At 44.5% G+C, this 13,251-nt stretch overlaps 1 protein-coding gene across 1 annotated transcript in view; it reads right to left on the reverse strand.

Moving 5' to 3' along the window:
• The window catches only part of MAML3 (mastermind like transcriptional coactivator 3), a 351,084-nt gene extending 339,259 nt beyond the window's left edge, over positions 1–11,825 (reverse strand). Inside the window, exon 1 of the mRNA XM_073341166.1 lies at positions 10,478–11,825. Coding sequence (XP_073197267.1) covers positions 10,478–10,945 — 468 coding nt within the window. The 5' untranslated portion in view covers positions 10,946–11,825. The remainder of the gene's footprint in view (positions 1–10,477) is intronic.
• Between the last annotated feature and the right edge of the window lie 1,426 nt (positions 11,826–13,251).

The raw sequence follows: 13,251 nt of genomic DNA on the forward strand, positions 1-13,251 counted from the left end.
GAGATTTAGGCTATTCTGACTGAAGCTATTCCGGGAGATTTCCCCCCCCCCCCAACATGATATTTCTTAAAATATCCTACAAAATCTCCCAGAGTGCTTTCAATTGTCACCAGAAGATCAGTGCCAATTCTGGGAGACTCCAAGCCAATCCTAGGCAACCCTAGGGAGATTCCCAGTTCAAGCCCCCTTTTTCCTGAGGGGGTAAAGGGATTTGAACAGGCATCAGCCACCTCCCAGATGAATGCCCTAACTACTAAAATATGGAATATGCTGATGTGAATCTCCCTCAATCTCTATTAGTTGTTTCACTTTAATTGAATAATGAAATATTAATTGGGACAATGAACAAGTTAGAATGACTCTCTAGCCTAGTGGTTCGGGCACTCGCCTCAGAGGGGGAAAATCCTTTCTCTCCCTCTGGATCGGGGGGCTTGAACCAGGGGGTCTCCCACATCCTGAGTGAGTACCCTATCCACTAGGCTACAGGTTATAAGGGAGGTCCCCTGGCCACCCCCCATTTCGTTTCAGACTATATACGCAACTTAGGCAGCTGAGAGCCGATCTTCCCCCAGTTCATGGATCACTAGCACAGATAGGCACCTCCCTGCAGCCCAAACTTAGGTGCCTATCTCCATGAAAGGGCAAGGCTTAGCATCTCCCATTGGCTAGTTTAGGCAGCTTCCCGCCTGCTTTGCTGGGTTTGTGGATCCCGTTCCTAGGCACCTATCCTCTCCATTGGTTGTATAGAAGTCTAGGCACCTAACTCAGTCTCTGTGGACTACAGAGTTGTTCCTGTGATAAGTCAGGTACCGCAATGCTGAGCATTGCAACATAGGGATGGGGAATACCCTCCTACCCTTGAGGAAAGCAGTCTTGAAAAATTACCTTTTACAGGAAAAGTAGGACATATTCTACACATTCCATATGTTACAAAAAACCAAGTTCCGTTATTTTTAAAGTCATATGCTAAAACTTCCCTTTTACTCTGTGTGTTCTGGGGTTGTATGGAAAATACTAAAGGCAGACAGCAAAGGCCAGGTCTGCTATCACCAGTTTAGCAGCATCAGTGTAAATGCTCAGGGGAACCAAATTGTAGACAGAAGGTTCTCATAGTTGGACCGATTTTTATCACCATTTATCACCAGGTCAATTAAACCTGCTGAGACACTCCTATACCCATGTCAATCTACATTTTATGTGATGCAGTGAAGTTAATATAAAAGGGGGCAATCTTAAAGGGAAACTATATCTTGTTTGTTCAGCCCAAGAGTTTAAAACTTCAGAAGGTAAAAAATGTATGATTTTTTTTAAGCTTTCAATTACATTTGGCACTTCTGAGGCTATTGATGTTGGTGGCTGATGTGATGTCATCTCTGACATGAGCAGCGTAAGGACCCTGAGGGAGCGATCATAAACCACTTCCTAAAATAGTTTAACATTAGCAAAATAGAATGAAAAACTGGTATACCTAATATTAAAATATTAAACATTTTGTGTTATTTGTTCTTTGATTGTTAAGCAGTTATTAAAACAGGTGGGACTCTACAGTCTCTTGCTAGTCCAACAAATAGCATCCAGCAATAAGTATGCAACCAACACCAAGTTTAGAAATACATGTATTCATGGTGAAAAATAATTAGTATCCTACAGACTTTTATGTCACCTTCAAAAGAAAATGAGAGCTACAGTAAGTGTTCAGTGATACTTTTTTAGTTATTTAGATGCTCATACCTGAAAGTCTCTGAGTGCTTTAACTAAAAAGAATATTCAAATGGAAACATACCCCAAGGCTGAAACAACACAAGTGCCTTCATCAACATATTTAAAGGACTGTACATACACAGACACAACCAAACAGAAAAGGAAATGAAAATAATCATGAATCCTTAACCAAAATAATGGCACAGGGAGCCTCACTATTCACCAGAGTGTATGTGACTGGCCCAATGTCACACAGAGAGTTTAGTGCCAGAGCCACAAGGATCCATTTTTCCTTTCAGGACCTATGTTCAGAGAAGTGTACTGGCCCTGACAGTATTTGTGGTGGTTCATCAAAAATGGGCCTAGATCATAAAATATCAGACACCAAGATAATTTGATACAGTATCATCTTGTGTGTCTCCCACCATGTCAGTTAGGACAAGATTTCAGCAGCTGATATCTTATGAACTGTCAAAGAATTAAACACAGATGATTTCGCTTAGCCCATTTAAAAACTGGGTTTCAACCTTGCAGAAGGCAAACAACTACAGCACTGGTTTCTAGCTCTAGTGATCTTTGGGATATAGAAGCAACTGCTAAAATAATTTTGGAACTGAAGTGAGTGGTACGGAAGCAAGAGAGTAATCACAATGATATGATGTTATGATTAACTATCTAAACAAACAAGGGCTAGAAACAAATACCCGTATAGCACTGAAGAGCTGAAATTCTCAAATTCCCATTGAGTATATGGCATGCTTCTCATCTTGATGGTTTGCTAAATCTTAGACTTGAAATCTGTTACTGGTCAGTCAGTGCTTTTTGGCTGTGGCCCAGGACTGGGCATATCAAGTCTCACACCTCAAAGCAGCAGAATTTATTAATCCTGCTCTGTAGGGAATGAAAGTCAGGAGTTCCTGGCTCTCGGACCTGTGCTTGAACCACTAGACCAAAGCATCTCTCTCATATAAATCACACCTACTAAAGCATAGATAACAAAATGTTATACAACATATGCTCAAATCTTAGGGTGTTGGCTACACTGCAAAAGAAAGGTGTGACTGTAGGATGGATAGGCATACCCATGCTAGCTTTGATCTAGTTTTGATTTAGCTAACACAGGTAACAATAGCAGCATAGATGTCTACACTACACACGTGTAAAGTACGTGTACCTACATGCCACAGTGCAAAGCAGGTGTGTTTCCTCACTGAGCTGTGTAGCTGTACGTGTCAGTGAAAGGTTCTAGCAGAGGGGAGGCAGCAGGGAAAGGCTTCAGCAGCTCCCAGAGCCTTTTCCCATTGCCATCTCCCCATTGCCAAAGTCTTTCCCCTCTGAGGGAGTCTTTTCTGGAGAAAGATTCCAGCAGTAGGATGCTATAAAGAAGAGCCATGTAAGATGGAAGGCACGGCTTAGGGAAGTAGAGAGCTGTATACAGTATGAACTCGGGTACATACACACCACCCTTCAGGCATGTCTTTTCTCACCTAAGCCATGCCTCACGGTCTATGTTGCTATCTATACCTGGGCTGGGGGGCTATGCATGTATGTACCCTGCACACCGCCAAAAGAAGTGTTCAGCTTAGATGTACCCTTAGTGTCTTGTTTTGTTTAAGTGAAATTTAACTCTGACATCTTCAATGACTTTTAAAGACCCTCCGAAAATCCCAGTGTGTATGTGAAAGAATGGAAAGGCATGTGCACACTCTGAAAACTGAAACATAGTAAAATGTAGGGTTTTACTTGACTAGGACAAAAGGTATGTTGTCAGCTAGCACATTGTAACTAATGTGTTCTGGGGTCTTGTCTGTACTAAGGTAAAGGTTAAATTTAGATCAGGCTTAGCATAACACAAGGTAGCTAAGTGAAACCTAAATTTGACCAATTTTCCAATCACATATAAACGGTAAGACCTTTAGCTCAATTTTAGTATGTTTAATTGTGGCCTCAGCACGAGCTCAGTCACTCTTTTTAGTCTAGACAAAGCCTAAAACTCTCTTGCATACAATACTTTTAACATGCGCTATCTGATCAAGTTGAAGCCTAGGGTTCACCATGACCAGCTAACACAGGGGTGGCCAATCTGTGCCTGCAAAGGAGCCAGAATTTGCCAATGTACATTGCCAAAGAGCCACAGTATTATGTCAGAAGCCCCCCTCAGCTCCCCCGCCCCGCCTGTCAGCCGCCCCACCAATCAGCGCCTCCCCTTCCTCCCTGTGCCTCACACAGGATACAGGAGGTTCTGGGGGCCGAGAAGAGCGAGGGCACGGCAGGCTCGGGGAATGGGGTGAAGTGGGGGCAGGGCCTGTGGCAGAGGCAGGGGTTGAACAGTGAGCAGTGGGAAGTTGGCACCTGTAGCTCCAGCCCCGGAGTCGGTGCCTGTGCAAGGAGCTGCACATTAACTTCTGAAGAGCCGCATGCAGCTCCGGCGCCACAGGTTGGCCACCCCTGAGCTAACACATTAAAATACAGCTTGCCTTGTCTACACTAGGATTTATAAACATGTGAGTTAAAACATGTTAGCTAATATATTTTAAAAATACCTTTTCTATCATAGTGTGGACAAGGCCACAAGTGGCTAGAAGACTTGAGGCACTGCCCAGCATCAGTCTAAACAGCCATCCTGTCCAGCTGTTACGCGAAAGCCTGTTGTGCCAACTAGCTTCAACAGGAGATCCTGTCCACTCCTCCTGCCCCAACAGGTGATGATCACACAGGGGCATCAAGTGTAAGGGGGTACGAGATGGAGAAGAAAAACTGGGAGAGGGTGGGATAACTCTGGGTCCGACACAGGAGCCGCTAGAGAAAGAAATTAAAATCCACCCTTTGAGAAACATCAAAATGAGTTCTACTTCAATAGTACGATCACTCTTTCCCTGCTGCAAATTAAATGAAGGAGCACTGCTGACTGTGAGCCTGATTCTGGTCTTACACCAGTTTTACCAGTGTAATTTCACTGACTTCAGTAGAGTTAAGGCTTGTATACACTTGAAACACTACAGTGGCACAGCTGCAGCTGCACCACTATAGTGCTTCAGTGTAGACACTACTATGCCAATGGGAGGGGTTCTCCTATTACTGTAGTTAATCCATCTCCCCAAGAGGCAGTGGCTAGGTTGATGGAAGAATTCTACCATTGACCGAGCACTTGTCTGCACTGGAAGTTAGGTTGGCTTAACTATGTCGCTGTAAGGTGTGGATTTTGCACTACCCTGATTGACATATCTGGGCTGACCTGACTTTTTAGTGTAGACCAGACCTTACTTCTGAATTACCCCAGCAAAAGTGAAAGCGAATATGGCTCATTATGTCTAGCATTGACTTAATCTTGAAGTTCCTACTTAGTCATCACTGAGTAAAGACTGAGAAAAGACTGCAGCATTTGATTTTCTGTGGAAAATGTCTGCTCTTCATTTTCATCTGTGTGAGGTTGAGAAATGTACAATTCCTGTAGTGTAAATTGCATATAGCTAGTACCCTGAAGCAAGTTTAATAAATTATATTACAACATGAGGGGAAAAAAAAATCAAGATTCAAAGAGGAGGTGTGTGTGTACATGCCCACACACAAATGTTTAATGTAACAGATATATGTTTAAAAAACAAACTTGCCTACAAGTATTGAAAGCAATCGTTTGCAGTGTTTAACAGTTATCCGCTCTACTAACACTGATATCTACAGAAAGATCACAAAGATAAACAAGGAAGTCCTAATTTTCAAATTCCAATTCAACAAGAGGAAAAGTCCTCTTGGAAAAATTCTCCTCTTTAGTGATGGCATACTTCCAAAATAGGCAGAGAGCCCCTTCAACAACTAACCTGATCTTTATATTTTTGTGCCTACCATTTTGCTCCTATGCTATGTCAGCTGAAACAGTGAGCCTGCTCATCTCCTGTACCCCAGGTGGAAGAGTGACAAGATTTTTAACTTCTGTTAGCAATGCACTGTCCGAGGGAGTGTGAAAAAACAGTATTGGAAAATGTTGTATTTATAAGTCATGTTTACACTAGCTCTAAACTAACCCTGAACTGGCATAGTCTGTCTTGGCAGGGAAATAAAAAAGATGATCTAAAGGGTCATTTGACTTCTGTCACGAATTTCTATGATCTGAATAACATTTTGTGTTATGATGTTTAATTCTAGTGCCGCGTCCTCTTTGATTCTTAGATGTCAGTCTTTGGAATAGGAACTTGTCAATATGATAATAATGAATCAATAATGTTAGATATATACAGCTTATTTTAATAAAAAAGGTCTTCAAGGACTTTAAAACTAGGACAAAGTAAACCTCAACACACTTAAGCCCCAGTGTAAAGTTAAGATTCTAATAAATGAGTATAAGAAAGTCAACGTGATAGTTATGGGAGTGGCATTTCAATGGACAACAAATTATAAACCCATCCTCCAAGAACAGCAATACAATGGGATCAGATACAGAGGTGGTTTAACTTGGTAGAGATTTCAAGACGGTATGTAACACTGAACAAAGGTCACTAAATAACAATGAAGAGCCAGAAGAATCTTGCAGCTAATGCAGTGGGAAATGGGCAGGCAGATTAGCTCACAAAGAACTGGAATAATGTGTTGATGTTTCCTGGAACCAGTCTGAAGATGAGCAGCAGAGTTTTGGATGGGTTGCAATTTTCCCCAGTACGTTCTTTGAAAAGCTAACTAGTACGGCATTCAAATAATCCAGCTCAGAGGCACAGAAAACAACTTTGGCCTTAAGCCAGGTTGAACTGGGAAAAAGAAAAAGTACTTTCATCCATTTACAAATAATTTAACATTTTGTGGGAGTCCAGATTTTTCATTATCTATTTAATGCCTACATATGGTGTCTGAATTTCACATCTATATACTGTTCTACCCAAATTAAGTACATTTAAAAAACAAAGTTGTCAATAAGACTTAAGAGACTTCGTAGCCCAAATTCATCCAGTGAAAACTGTACCTCTGCTCCCTCCCAGTTACCATAACTATTTTCTACTTCTCATGTTCCAGGGCATAAGATAACTTCTAGCTACAGTATTTGGGGTTAAGAGATTTGCCCTGGCACAAGTTTATTCCAGACCCCTTTTGTACACCTCCTCAGAAGCATCAAGGACTGGCCCCTATTGCTGACAGGATACTAATCTAGATAGACCACTGATCTAATCCAGTATGGTCACTTCTATACTCCTCTGTTCCTTGTTACTATTTTAAAATAGCCATTCAGTCATAGCTGCTCTTCAGTGGACACAAAATCTCTGAACATTGGAAATGGCATAATTCCTCCCTTGAGTTTAGGAATAGGGTGTTTTGGTGTAAATTGTGGGGGTGGGGATGAGAAACATCTTAAATGTTCAATAATTCTTATTCCCCTCAAAAGAATAAAATCAGGATGCATGTCTTTAAATGGCAACACTCCTTTTAAAACCTTGACATTTGCTGCCCAGCTTGCTGAAGGGCAGATCGGTGTATGTGTCAGCACCACCTAGTGGGAGGGCTTGATGGGGCCCAGGCTACCTCCTAACAGCCTTAAACCAACACAATCTCTCTTTCTCCCTTCCCCCAATGTCTGTGAACTTGCAAAGAAAGAAGGGGAGAGAAACACACTGAAAATTACTAGTTCTCCTTGGACTGTCTCCCTCACTTGATAAGAGAGAGAGATTTTTTTAAGTGATCAGAAGAACAAAAAAACAATAATAGCAACAAGACAGAAATACTGTTCCCTCTTGCATTTGTTTATTACTTGATCCTAGTTGTTCATTTCTCTAATGACTGCATCATGTTCAAAATCTGCAGCCTAATCTAAGGGCTGAACTGAATAATGGCTCTGTGTAAAGATAGTGCTACACTGTAAAATATTAGGTGAGACGCGAGATTATGTCAGTGTTTTTGCTGTAAACTCCTATTTTTAAAAAGATTTAAAACTTAAATTCCAAATGAGAGTAAGGGAGAAACACATTTAAAGAAAAAAAATCAGTTTACCTATTTTCACATGCCAACAACAAAAATCAAACCCTAAACAACTTTGTGTAGTTTTTGTAACTAAAAATATGACACACATATGAAACATGAACTTGGCAAGTGATTATTTGAGAGTATTAACTATTTTCTGCACAACTGAAACACGCACACACATCTCTAAACAAAGATTTTAAAGTTTGAAAAGTAGCTTTGAAAGGATCAATTTATCAGATAGAAAATCTAACTCTTTAATGTGCATATTACACATACTACAGACCACAGTGTATTTTCAGTCTTTGGGCAAAACTCACCAGCAATAATATTCTGTCAGTGAAACAAAGCAGAATTTGTCCCTACTCTTTGCCATAACAATTCTCTACAAATGTTTAACTTGATAAGAACATTTTAGCAAATATGTTCAAATTTATCTTTTTAAAATATTGCACATAAAACATTTAAATTATATGATTTAACAGAAAAACACATCTTTATCTTAACAATGGATTTAATAGCTAACTCCATCACTACATTAAGCCACTATTTCTTTTTAAGTTTTCCATCATGAAACAAGTTGTTATGAGTGTGGGCTGCAACGGAGTTTCTTAGCTTTTTGCTGTGTGTCACGACTTTTTACAATTATCAAAACACCCTTTTTTATTTCTGTCCTATATATTTCATGCAAAACCAAATAAGCATAAATGAAAACCCAAAGGTTTGGTGCTTTCGTGTACTTTTGGGAAGGGAGTTGCTACAACCTAGGTGCCTAAGAACCCAGTCAAGAGAGGTCAGACACTAATTTTGATCACGTTTGCACAACCAACCTCCTACATCATAGTTTTCTGGTGTCAGGAACCCCCAGAAAAGACTCCTACCCTCTGAGGTTAAAACCCCTTCCACAGCCTCTGGACCTGCAAAATGGAGAGTGTGTTTTGCGAAAGACAAACCAAACCCTAGGCTCTAGGGAGACTCTTTTACAGGAAACAACATAAACTCCACAGCTGAGCAGAGGGGGAATCGAATTGACCGAGTATTGAAGAGCCCGAAGCCTGTGGCAAGGAGGAGACCCGGAGGAAGGGGGGGAGGGTTTACAGAGACATGGTTGTGTATTTCTGGTGGTATCAGGAAAGCTACACTGGGTCCGTGAGGCTTTTCAGCTTCCTGTTTGCAAAGCAAGAGCCTCTCCCTGTGTGTCTCTCTGGATCTTCCCGGCTGTCCCCTGTACGTGCTCCCCCAGGTGGGGGGGGGACAGGGGACTGACTGACGCTGTCCTGGGACGCTCTGGGCCGTGGGGAGACAGCGGGTGCGTGTCTGTCTCCCAGGCGCACCCCCGCCCCCGAGCCGGGCCCGCCGGGCTGCCTGGGGAGCGCTTCCCTGGGACACACGGCGGCGGGGGCGGCCGCTGTTGGGTCATGCCGGGCGGGGGGAGGGTTAATTCCTCCACCTCCTCGTTTTCCGGCTGCTTATCCAGCGGGCCGTGGGGCGGACAAAGCGTCTCGGCCGCTGGGAGGGAGGCGGCCGGCGGGCTGGGCAGCGGGGGCGGGAAGGGGCTGCCCGCGGGCTGGCACGGGCTCGGGGACCGGGGGGAGGCGGGGAGGGCTTGGTACAGCCCAAGATAAACAAATGGTCCCTCCTCACGTGTGGGGCGCCGGGGAGCGCGGCGGCCCCGCCCTGCCCCCGCTTTGTCACTGCCACCGCCGGAGCCTCCCAGGGCAGGGGCGGGACGTGAGCGGCTTGTAAACCGCACGGCGTGATCGCGGCTCCCTCCGCCGCTCTCCCGAGAGCCGGCCAGCGCCATGCGAGGAGCAGCCGCCCGCTGCCGAATGGCTAACGCGGGCGCGTCTCCCCGCGCGGCTGCGCCCGGCAGCGCAGATTCACGCTCAGGCGCTCATTAAAAGTGCGGACTGTCACCGGGCACACGCGGGGGGTGGGGGGGGCTCGCAGCAAACCCCTGCTCTCACTCAGCCCGAGACCAGGTCCCGGGCTCCCCAGCACCCCTGTTATTACTCCTCACCCGGGCAGGCTGGGAGTGGGAAACTCCACTTCCTGCTTGTAGTTACACTCCTGGCAGCTCAGCGCCCGCCCCCTTCGCTGTGCGCTAAGCCTCTTAAACACAAGGAAACTTTAGCACGATATTCAGCTGAGTGGCGGCTGCTGCTGAAGGGACTTGGGCTCCTGCACCCTGTCTGGCAGCGGAGGCGAGAAACCTGCCAACTTTTCTGCCTGTTGTCTCCAGCCTGGGAAAGCCATCTCTTACCTTCCCCTTCTGCTGGGTTTAAACAAGCAGCCAGCATCTACGCACGCACACACACACTTACTTTTTCGCTCCCATTTCAAAGCTGATTCACAAAACTCTTAAGACTTTGTAAAACCCCAGGGGCTGGTCCATTACATGCTCCATACTCTTCCCCTTCTCTTCTTCTGGACTAATTCTTCCTGCAGGGAAGAGCTATGTCAATTTCCCCTTCCCGTAGTGGATCTAATAACCTGGGTGGGTTTTGGAGGGTGGAGCAGTGTTATTTTAGAAATATTTTTCATCTGAAAGCGAATCATGGTCTCAGCTATCATGGCAAAGTTTCCCCTCCCCACTTATTTTTACAGTCTTAAGAGTCTCAGCCAGCTCTTACCAGCCCCTACATTTCTCCGACGTGCACTGTGCGAAGAACGCTTGGGTCCTGTGCCCCACTGCATAAGAGTAAAGTTTACTCTCCTCTCTTTGCTTTAGCCAAGCCCCTCTCCATCCCCCCCACCCCCCACCCCAGTCATAGCTCCTGTTCAACCCAGTCAGTAACTCCGAGCGGACAGCGACAGCCCCATCCCCGTCCCTTACCATGATCAGAGTGTGGTTCCTCTGCTCGGCCGTGGCAGACTCAGCATCTTGCTGCTGTTTGCTCTGATGCTGCTGTTTGCTACTCCCGCCGCCGCCGCCGCCGCCGCCGCCGGTGCCCGATTTCTTGGCCCTTTGCTCCAGGGTCCTCTGGTAGAGGCTCACCGTGTCTCTGCGTTCCAGCTCCAGCTGCTCCGCCTGGGCTTGCTGGTACCTGCTCTCGCAGTTGATATGGTGCCTCCTGCAGCCCTCGATGCGCTGCCTTAGCCTCTCCACCACGGTGCTGTGCTTGGGAATGCCGCCGCCGCCGCTATTAGTATTGTTACTGGGAGCAGCAGCAGGAGGACCGTGGGGAGTGTTATTAACCCCGATACCGGCACCACCAGCCCCGCTGAGGCCGCTGTTCAGGTTATTGTTGATGCAAATACTGCTGCCATTCGCGGCGGCAGCGGGGGCTGCAAAATCCCCCATCCTCTTCCCCGGGCACACTATTTTGGAAGAACTTTTTATCCTCCCTTTCACACACACACACGCACGCACGCAGCCTCCTCTGGGGTCCTGAGGTGATACTTTTTAGTGAACCATGGGGGGAAACACCAACAAGTAGAAGGGAAAGAGCGATCCCAGGTGAATGTTTTTCTCTTCCCCCAGCCGATCCTCTACGAAAATCTCCAGTATTTATATAAAAGAGCAAAAGAAAAAAGTGCTAAAAGGTTATCATCACCACATACACAACCGTAAAAAGAATCACAACAAAGTGAGCAGCAGCAATTCGGGTTGCAAACTCCAAGAGAGCTCAGATCAGTTCCTGCCCTCCCTTTTCTTTCTTATAATCCATTATTTCAAAATAAATTCCAGGAGTTTTCCGGAGATTTTGCCAAAGACTTCTCTCCCCATGTATAAATATAGAGAGAAACACACGCACCCTTCCACATGCATGCACACACAAACACATACACACATCCAGCAAAGGCATACGCTGGTCACACACAACACACGCACTCACACTCCACAGCATCAAAAGACAGGCAAAGCTGCTTTCTTATTGTATTTTCCTTCCAGAAAAAAGTTTTGGTGTTTATGCCGCACCGTGTTCTCAGAGTACTTTGGCTGCTCAGTTGCATTTCAACAGGAACCTAAATAGCAAATCCTCAGGATGGGGGAAGTAAACACATGAACAATCCGGGCGATCTGAAAAAGTGGATCGCAAAAGTCTTTGCAAATCGCCGAGCTGATACAGCCTAATGCTTTGCTTTGCTTTGCTTGCTGCTGCTCCTGCTGCCACCATCACAATGATCAAGTGCTCTCCTCCTCCACCTCCTCCTCCTCCATGCCAGCGGAGTGATATCAGGACAAGAGCTCTCAGTAAACACAGCAGCAGCTCCTCCAGGCCGTGAGGCAGACCCGGGGACAAGGTGCAAAACCCGGTGCGGACTCCAACCCAGCAGGAGCGGACATGGCAATCCCCCATCTAATTCCCCCCACATTTAGTACTTATTACCTTGCACTAGACGAGAAACCAGGGCTGCCAGAAACAAGAAAGATATGGGAGGGGAGGGGGATTGTACGGCCCTCAATCAACTTCTGACCTCTGTGTGAGAATGTGCCTTTGTGCTTGATTCCCTTATTCAGTGCGACCTACTGTCTCAAGCAAGCCCAAGTTGTTATACATTTATGCATTATATTGCAGAACTTGTGCATGACCACGCAGAAACACTGGAGTTTCGCAGCCGTTGTCTATCGTCCCCATCCATGTGGAAAGGAAAAGGTAAATAAGCGAATGTTTTTTAAAACGATCCAAGCAACAAAGTCGTCTCTCCACACACCCCCCCCCATCCACTTCCCCTCCTTTAAAAAAATAGTCAGGGGGAATAGACACTTAATGAAACTCTGTCCCCTCCTAAGAAGATATAGGAGATAACCTGCACTGAGCTAATGGGGGATACAAATGAGGGCAACTATAAGAAAATTATTTATTCTTAAAGCCCAGGTATATTTGCCCCAGAAATATTCAAGATTAAATACACAGGCTATTAGGTTAGAATGATAACAGATGTTAATAAAATGTTGTGGACCTTAAAGGCAATTGACAGCAGAAGTAATTAACAGCAAATAACGCAAGCAGAAAGATTGCAGATTTCATGGACTAGAACTGGAGGAAATACACAACTCTGCACAATCTGTAGTGGACAAACACAATACAAAACAAGTAGTAAACAATTCAAAAATTGTTTGTGATTTATGTCCCTCTTATGTTCAAATTGCTGAACAATGAATGCAATTAAAACAAGGAATGCTGACCCTCCAATAAAGACATCTGAACTTTCTATTTTAAAACAAGGAAAGAAACATGACACCTTGAGCAGAAACATTTTTCCAACCGAACAGTGGATGCCTCCATATTCAGCACTGATGATTAACGGATCAAAAATAACATCCCAGGAACCTGGTTTTAAACCATTTCACAGACACAATAGTATTCAATGAAATATTTTAGCTAAATATCCTATTTTATTATTAGCTAGCAGCATAAGCCATGCTTTAATTGGAACCAGAACACTAATGTCCTTCTGATTCCATATTTTTCAAAAACAATACAGAATAATTTATTTAAGGTAAAAAAAAACAACTCAAGTTCTAAAATGTAGCTGGAATTAAAGAAAATTTGGATTTCATGTATTAGTCATGAGATCTGATTTAAACCATCTTCATTTCTGGCCTTTCTGCAGATTAGCATAGGATACTATTTCTAAACCAGTATCAGAAGGAGTTTTCTT

Source organism: Lepidochelys kempii, chromosome 4, assembly GCF_965140265.1.
Source record: "Lepidochelys kempii isolate rLepKem1 chromosome 4, rLepKem1.hap2, whole genome shotgun sequence".
In the NCBI taxonomy this organism is placed as follows: Eukaryota; Metazoa; Chordata; order Testudines; family Cheloniidae; genus Lepidochelys; species Lepidochelys kempii.